Source organism: Acanthisitta chloris, unplaced genomic scaffold (assembly GCF_000695815.1).
Source record: "Acanthisitta chloris isolate BGI_N310 unplaced genomic scaffold, ASM69581v1 scaffold7590, whole genome shotgun sequence".
In the NCBI taxonomy this organism is placed as follows: domain Eukaryota; kingdom Metazoa; phylum Chordata; class Aves; order Passeriformes; family Acanthisittidae; genus Acanthisitta; species Acanthisitta chloris.
The window spans coordinates 133,461-142,928 of record NW_008651069.1 but is presented as its reverse complement, the minus strand read 5'-3'; the positions used below and the strand labels follow the sequence as shown (position 1 = coordinate 142,928).

The following is a 9,468-nucleotide window of genomic DNA, read 5'->3' as shown; positions in this document are numbered from 1 at the left end:
GGCCTTCCAGTCACAGGATGCATCCCAGTAGGTTTAACTTTTGCCAATCATGTCATAACTGGGACTGGGCCAAAGCTTTGAGCTCCTCATGTTTGTTCCTCATGCCGTGTGTGTTGGCAATAGTAACACACCAAGTGTGGTTCCCTGTAGCTGACACCTCATGGGACAGATTGAGAGATCTCTCCAGCACTCAGTTCCTCAAGTTTTGGCATGCCATCCCATTGCTTATCACTGGCAAGCCTGTTTTTGTCCCTTCCCCCCTTCCAATACCTTAAGTATTCAGTTAGGTACTCTCTCATTTCTATGTTTTTGGGGATTTTTTTTGTGATTTTCCAGGTCTTTAGACAAACTACAAGTTACAGGTGTCCAGCACTGTCACCCCCATGTGCCTTTGGCTGACTGAAAGGCAACAATGCTATCAGAGCAGGAATATGAAATGGAAGTGAAGAGATAGCCACTGGACCCAGACCCTAATGTTATGAGGGACAGCTACATATGGATGCACACAGCTTTAGGATGCACCATTCTTCATTTTATTTTACTTTATAGACTAAATGTCATCTGGGAAGTAAATAGAACTATAATACTAAAAACTAACTCAGAGTAAGGAAGCCAGAAAGACACAGCATCGGTATGCCACAGAGCCAGAGAAAGATCTTGCTGTCTTCAGGGACTCCTGAGTCAGCTTTCCGTTACACAATTTATTAAAATTACACTATTATATCAATGGACCATGATCTACCAAGACCTTTCCATGACATTTTGCTCTGAGTAGGATTTTACTAATTTCTCAGTCACTCTCCTTATCTGCTTCCCACCCCAGGGAGTGCTGCTTCCACCTTGACAGGGGGGAAAACCCAACAACTAAAGACTAAAGGTATTTCAAATTAATGGAACTCTACAAGATATTACAAATTGGTCACAGTTCTTTCACCATCCTCTCTCACCAGTTTTAATTACCGTTTACCTCCTATGACCACTGGTGCATATAAAACTGCCATCCTCAAAACAACATTCCTTGAAAACAGGTTATTAAAGTCTTTCTGTCTTTCCATTGTACAAGGCATCTGTAGCAGACAGAAACCTCCAAGGGCCAACTTACAAAAGCAAAAAAATATGATGTTTGCCTCTCGGCTCTTGATATCACCTTTATCTTTCTATCAAAATACAGCATTTGGGTATCATTCATAGCAACTACAAGCTGTTTTATTGACACTGCCATCTACCTTTCAGTCTTTTAAAGAACTGCTTCTCTGACATCCAGAAGCTATTTAGGCAGTAGATAAAATCCCGTTAATTTTTATGATTCAGATGTTCAGCACTGGCTCAGGATAAAAGGGAATGTTGATGCCATCACTGTCCACATTGTGAAAGCATATCCAAAGCATCACAGACCTGCAACTATCATGTCTTCTCAAAAATGGCTATGTTTTTCCATTACAATAACTTCATTAGCTGATATGTATGTGCTAAATCGGTCAGCAACTGACTGGCAGGATGAGGGAGTTGCAAACTTCCCAGTCAGAGCAGACAGACACTTCTGGAAGTGCAGATTTGCTTTGTGAGTTCTGCACATGCAGTAGTGAAGGCATCTCTGTCATCCTCATACTTCACAGTCACTCCATGCTGGCAGGCCTAGGTGCACAGCATTAACCTGTCCTGTCAGCCTATGCTATTTCTCCAGTTCCAGAAACTGTTCAGCACAGACTGGTGCTTCCCAAGCAAGCTCCTGAAGCTGTCTCTGTCTTGTCTTTCTCCCTGGTTTCTGCTTTCTGCTGATTAAATTTCATAGTGCATACACTTGTATAAGTGTAGCTGACCTGCTGTAATGTCCTCAAGGCATCCACAGAACATTCAAGTACAAAAAGCACGATGTAGCAGACTGGCTTGCCCAACGTCATCTTTTACAATTTGGAAATGTCATCTCAAAAGAGACATAGAATGCAGTCAGGAAAGAGAAACCATGAGATTTCTGTAGTTTGACACCTCCTCTCTAGCCCTCCACACCCTGAACACAGGACATGAGATTTTCAGGTACCTCCTGCAACATACTGCAACAGGAAGTAATCATTTGATGCATGGAGCTTGCATAAACAGCTCAAAGAATGATAAACATCTATTGCAGAACATGCAATATAGAGGAAATCCACCATGTGGAAGGGTGAACTCATAATAAACTCAAAACTGGGTGTTCATTTGTATGACTTTGCATGGAAACAATTACTTTGAAACATTCACATCAGTGCATCTGCCTTTCAAGTAAGTCTTCCATTCAGATAAGCCAGCACTTTGGATAAGAAGTAGTAAGCCCACTTGTCGGAACAAGCTAATGAGAGCAACATTTGCTGGTTCACATCTGAAGAAGGCTTTCAGTACAGTTACTTATGTTTTGGGCACAGCTGTTCCACATCTTCATTCATACTCTTGCATTCAGTTACCATAAAGCAACTTGTTAGGGAACAGCTGACCTGAAATTCATCATGGCTGACTCCTCTCTCTAGAGGACAACAGAGTGAGATGATGACACAACATTTTAATCAGATGACACATCAAGCCTTGAAATTTCAAAAAGGCCCTAGACTTGCCAATTCCAGGGGGCATTCACCATGGTTAACACGAAAAGAAACTCATAAAAAAAGTTCTCAGCATTCCAAACATTTGAATTATTGAGCCCAAACCTGTCTAAACCATGTCAGTCAACTTTCTGCTAAGGATAAGCAAGGATATGACACAGCAGCCTTTCACAGATACAATGGACTTAAAAGAGAACAATGTCCATAGCTGGTATTGGTTTTAACAATAACAAGTAATATCACTATACAGTTTTCAACTCAGCTTAACTCTTACAGGCCTTTGAAAAGATGGGCAGGCATTTCTGAAACCATATTACAGATTAATCATTAAAATTTGGAGAGATCTCAATTAGCTCTCAATATAGTAGCTCAAGAACAAGAAGCACCTCACCATGACAGCCAAGAAAAAAAGGGAAAGGAGACAATACTAAATCTGTGCTCCCAAAGATTCAGAACTAATTTAAAGAACTTCAGTTATCACTGTATTATGCTGCAGAAACACCTCAAAAGGCAGATGATATATAACAACATCCCTCAAGACAGACAGAAACTCAGTTCTCATATCCTGACTCCCAGCTCCATGCATGGGCCAGCTAATCAAAAGTAGCTAATTAAATACCCTGGCAGAAGGCTTATCTCCATTGATGCCACTTATAAAACTCCTACAGATCATTTGGTCCAACATTTTTCCCTCTGTTCACCATTATGTGTCTAAAACCTAAAACACAAGCAATTCATTGATCAAGGCCTGAAACAAAGTGGGTATAGCCTCTGGATTTATATAGTGAAGTGGGAGTGTAACGAAGTACTTTCAGATTAAAAGGTCTGCATGACTGGTTTTTCAGAAAAAGCAGTTTTCAAGATTCTCGGTTGCTAAGCAGTATCACAGCTAATAGCTTAATATACTTGACTGTTTCTCTATGATGTTGATGAAGAAAGAATGTCTTTAATACTAAGTCCACTGAAATTATTTGATCCAATGTATGAAACAGTCTAAGCCTAGAGACAGAAACTATGTTTGAAAAGTGATATTTTCAGCTGCTGTGAGATGGTGATGATGACAGGCACTGTCACTGAGCTCCCTTTTGCATTTGCATTCAACTATGAGGATGCAGAGAAGGCAAAACTGGTCCCTTGACACACGTGGAGTCAAATGGCAGTGACAGAATCCTCATCCACTTCATGGGGATGGTGAGAAGGGTCAATATTGATTAAATTCATGTTAGAACTTAAAATGCAACATGCAGCCTAAAATCCTGGGGGGTTACTGCTCTCCAGTCTTATGGCAATACAAAACTAAAACATAAATTCTACTGCAGAATTGAAAGAATCCTTTAGATCCTCTTGATGCAAACTTTCTGTGACATTAACTTGACAAAGCAAGAGTTATTTCAGAAAGGTTTTTGAGTCATTTCTCTTAAATAGAAAATAGAGTCTACAAAAAAGAAAAGCCTTTAATGAATTTCACCTTTTTCAGTTCTTGCTTTGCAATTAAAGTCCTTTAGTGGAATTCCACAGGACGTCAAATACTAATTTACTGCTATTACCATCTCAAGGAATGAACTAATCTAGCCTAATTTAGCAACCTAGAGTCAGATTTCTAGACTAAAATACTTTTCTGTTCTCTTTCTTTAGTCAATGCATAAAACCTAATTTAGCAACCTAGAGTCAGATTTATAGACTAAAATACTTTTCTGTTCTCCTTCTTTAGTCAATGCATAAATAAAGCTTTCTGCAACAGGGTAGCTTATCCCAAAACAAGTATCTTGGACCGATAACCCTCTTCAGGTAACCATTTCTCCTCATTAGTTATCACAAAGTACTTATTGCTAAACATGTGCAAAAAGCTTTAATTCACAGCATCTGTATCAGCAGTAAAAGCAAACCAAGATAAGTAGCTCCTGCTACAATTCAGAACTGACTGCACTTCAAATATATCTTCTTTCTTTAGTGCTCTGTTCACTTGCTTCTTGCATGTACTTACCTATACATTTAGAAAACTGATACTTGTTTCTTCCTCTTTTTCAAACTTCAATAACTTTCTGTCTTGAATGGAACACATCTTGATTCAATAACTTTCTGTCTTGAATGGAACTCATCTTGACCACAGCCATAAGTGAAAATCATAAAACTGACCTCTCTTTGTAAGTGAAACCATAAACTCGACTTCTGAGTTTGTGCTTGAAGATAGCTCAGGAGAACATAACATGGTGCAAAAGCCATTGAACATCACCCAGAAATAATGAATCCAAACATATTTTGTCTGCAAACCATACTGTATTCACATTTCTGCAAACCTGGCTTTCAAAGGATGACTTGAACACTAATTAAATGTTGCCAGCAAAGCAGAGCAAAAAGAATTCAATGGATGAGAATGACATACAGGGGATATTTATAATGACTATCCCTGACCTGAGACATCCTAGGACACAACAGCATCCCTCAATTCTTAAAAAACAACGGAAAATCTTTCACCAGGTTCCTGTTCACCACCCCCTAGAGTCAGCAGAGGTGGCTTTAACACAGTTTTCTACTTAAGGAAGATTATTTTCAGTAAGGAATGTTTAGAAAGCACACGTATAATTAAAATATTAAAATGCAATAAAAAGACAATGGGAAAATTTCTGTATCATGCACTCCATTTAACTTCTTGCATTTTCCTGCAGTAAAAGCATTAAGCAAAAGGGATTTTCTTAAAAAACACACAGTCTATATATTTCTAATCCTGTAGTAGCAAAATGTAGACAATTAATTTGGAGCTGATAGGAAGAGGGCTGAAGAAAAACAAATTATCTGAAAGAAATTACTCTGATTTATTTTGCATGAAATTTAGACATAAAGCAAATTAATGGCTTAGGGATATGCATTATCCTAATGAAAAAAGATTTAACTGATGTTTTCAGATACCTTTTTTGGTGGATATTCTGAATACTACTTTTTTTATTTTTATTTCAGATAGCTCATAGCATAAACTCTCTTTTCCATTTTCTTTTCTTTCAACAGCATAATTCTTTTCATAAGTTAATGTTTTGACAATGTTTTCTTGGAAAACAATTAAAAACTACATTTCACTAAAAACTCTAACATTCAAGGTTGACTTAACATCTAACATTTGTGTATCCTTTTTCTTGCACATTTTGGGTCTTCCTAAGCCTGTTAAACTATGATGTTCATCTGGTTGTGAAATCTACCTTTTTTTTTTTCTAATGCAATTTGGTCTTTTTTTCTGTTTGTCATACTATGATCTTTATGTCAGTATTTTGAAAGTAGATTAATTTTTTCCACATTCTCTCCAGTCATAAAGACAAATCGTTTCTTGACATTGCAAAGAGCTTTGAGGAAAAGCTGCATAAAAACAGCCACTGAATTTCACATCATTAATATAAAATATACCTTGCTATACCTCATCAGTAAGAGACCATGTAATCACAGAAAAAATACACTGTTGGAATATCAATTTTTCATTGATGTGCTGCAGTGACCACAAGATGGTACAGTGTAAGATCCTGAGGGAAGGAGTAAGAGTCCAACCTAAAATCAGACTTCAGCTTGTCCAGGGCACCAGTAGGCAGGGTTCTGTGGGAATGCAACTCTGAAAGGCCAGAGTCCAGTAGAGCTGGGTGATCTTGATAGATAGCTTCCCACAAGTGCCAGAACAGTTTACTCCAATCTGCAAGGAAGCAGGCAGGCACAGCAGGGCACCAGTGTGGCTCCACAGGGAAAGCCTGACCAAGGCCCAGCACAAAACAGAAGCAAAACAGAAATGGGAATTGAGACTTTACCCAGGAGAACAGAGAAGCTCTGTCTGTCCAGGCAGGGATGGGGCTTACAAAGCTCAGCTGGCACTGAAACTGATCCAGGATGTGAAAGGTAACAAGAAGGGGCTCTGCAACTACAATAGCAGTGAAAGCCAAGGGAAATTCAAACTTACTTAAATGGAGTGGGCAACCTGATGAAGGACACTGAGGCTGAGGTGCTCAATGCTTTCTTGGCTTTGGTCTTTAGTGGCAAGCTCTCTCACCCTGGTCCCTGAGCTTAGTGACAGAATTCAGGGAATGGAGGGAGACAAAGACTGAATTAGGGATTGTTCAGGGAAGAAGGACACACACACACAAGTCCATGGGCCTAGATGGGATGCATGCAATGTTGCTGAGGAAGTTGGCTCATGTCTCTTTGAAAGGCCACTAGTTAAACACTGAAACATCTTCCCAGTGCAGTTGTGAAGTCTCCATATTTGGAGATATTAAAAACTTGATTTGGCAAGTGCTGAGCAGCCACATCTAACTTTGACCACTACCTCACTTGGAGCAAGAGCTTAGACTGGATGACCTCCAGAAATCTCCTCTCCTTCTACGATTTTGTGATTATGCCCATTGCCTTAACCTATAGGTTTCAAACACACTCGTTGTTGACCACTGACATGCTGTTACCAGCAAGAAAACAAGATTTCAAAACTGCTTCCATGCATATTGAAAAATGCAGATGCATCTAACCCATATGAAAGCCTTCAATTATACAGAAGAGATTTATTATTTCATTGATGTAAAGAATTTCTTCTGCTATGGTGTCAGGACACTGACAGTTTCTAATCATTCCAGGTGTCCCCACTGGCATGAAAAGAAAGCTCTTCATTTAACATGCTGTAACTTACAATACTTTTCACTCTGAGTCTCATCAAAGAATGAGGCTCTGTCAAAATTCCAACAGCAGACAGATTTTGAGAGCAGTGGTAGAATTATAGTGTAAGAAAAACATCACCAAAAGCTTTCCCTGGAATGCAACAACATCTAATTTAAGACACTACCTAGGTAGTCAGTGTAATAGGGAAGGGTGACATTCTTATTGAGTTTCTCATTTAAAGGCAGACACAGAATCAACCACACAATAAATTCAGTTTGTCTCAGGTCTAATTGGTCTATTTTCCTTGATGTTATTACTACATATTGCAGGTAGCAGAGAATGAGATAGAGATCCTAACTCTGATTGCTTAAATATCAAAGAATCAGGGAAAGAATGAAGAAGGCAATATAATCACTTTATGAAGAAACAAAGACATCAAAAATAAGTTTAAGACCCATTTTTGAGGCTTATGCTGGTGGTCAACACAGAGCATGGGACAGAAATTTATTAGGAACAGGACAGCTCCTGGAGTTTGTAGGGTCTACTCTTCACAAAAGAAAAAGTTCTTAGTTAGCTGTGTCTATTAGCTGACTTGCAGGTTAACACTTTTTTAGGAACAGGACAGCTCCTGGAGTTTGTGGGGTCTACTCTTCACAAAAGAAAAAGCTCTTAGTTAGCTGTGTCTATTAGTTGACTTGCAGGTTAACACTTTTAAAAAAGATCTGAAAATCTATTTTGTCTAATCCCACCTAACACAGATAAAGGCATGAATGTTGCTGTCATTTTTCTACCATTTCTGTATCTTCTTTGGAAGTTTTCTTCACAGCTGAATCCTCAGCAAATAAGCAACCATTTGCTCAAATTGTGGTCTGCAGGAAGAGTAGAACTATTGTGGCACCTCCTGCCCAAATTTCTATAAGCAAATGTGACTTTTCAAAATTACATGGGTAACACTGTAAACACACACAGCTACCAGTTTTGAGGAGAGCTACCTGCTTTGTTAAAACCTGAGTATCTCTCAGGAATCAACTAGACCCATCAATTCAGAGTTTACAGCAATGAGAAGGAGAATACAGAAACAAAGCTGGTGTACAGCACTCAAGCTACTGGAATTTAAAATATTAAATTTTATGTTTAGTTTTTTAATTACTCACCATTTTTCTATGCAATGCATAGAAAATTTCTTGTTATTTCAAATGCAAAGTTTATTATGTGAACCACAACACATCCTTTTCTGCATCCTAAGTATTTGTCAGCCCCTGTCCTTTCCTTCCTTCTAAACCCCATTAAAAATAGTGACATTTCTCCTTTGCTGCACTACCTGCAGTCACTTTTTTTTGTTTAATTCTATCTACACAACCCTGTCTGCTTTTTTTCCCACATAAACTCACCTGCCTGCAATCCACCCAAACGCTCTTTGAGCTTCTCTACATATTTATATGCATCCATTCACTCAAAAAAATCACCAAATTTTATTTCCTCTTCACATAAGACAAACCTGACTCAACTTTCTTCATGCAACAATCAGGCAACAGTGACTGGACATCCCTTGCTCCAGGAATTATCTTTTCAACAACCTATACCAAAAATAAATACCAGGGAATACCATTCCTCTTTTGACACGCAAGAACTTTGGAGCTGTTTCAGGATCCTATTATGCATTTTCAGCTACGCAGAAGACATTTTAAGAGGACTAAAATAATTCACCATTCTTCATTATGACTAAAGCAACATTATTTTCTCTTTTCTCAGCCATGAGAAGTCAAGACTTGCTGTACTATTGAATGACTGCACAGGCAATAAGCCACTGGGTTCATAGTTTAAGTGACAGGACATCAACTACCTGACAAGGTCGATGACTCTCTCCCTTGGAGCAGTGCTGACTGGCTCATCATTAATCATTATGATCTGATCCCCTGGTATAAGCTTTCCTTCAGAGGGGCCGCCTGCAGACAAATGAAAAAAAAAAAAAAGAAAAAAAGCACAGGTTAGCAGACCATTGTAAATGCACAGACACACTCTGCTGTTCACATACTACAAGTGGTTTTTTCCTCAACTACTCTCTCCCTTGGAGCAGTGCTGACTGGCTCATCATTAATCATTATGATCTGATCCCCTGGTATAAGCTTTCCTTCAGAGGGGCCGCCTGCAGACAAATGAAAAAAAAAAAAAAGAAAAAAAGCACAGGTTAGCAGACCATTGTAAATGCACAGACACACTCTGCTGTTCACATACTACAAGTGGTTTTTTCCTCAACTAATGTCAAACACCAACA

The 9,468-nt window shown here is 38.8% G+C and overlaps 1 protein-coding gene across 1 annotated transcript in view; it reads right to left on the bottom strand.

Annotated features, from left to right (window-relative positions):
• FRMPD4 (FERM and PDZ domain containing 4) overlaps positions 1 to 9,468 on the bottom strand; it is a 99,343-nt gene that overhangs the window by 46,204 nt on the left and 43,671 nt on the right. Inside the window, exon 3 of the mRNA XM_009071528.1 lies at positions 9,037 to 9,139. Coding sequence (XP_009069776.1) covers positions 9,037 to 9,139 — 103 coding nt within the window. The remainder of the gene's footprint in view (positions 1 to 9,036; positions 9,140 to 9,468) is intronic.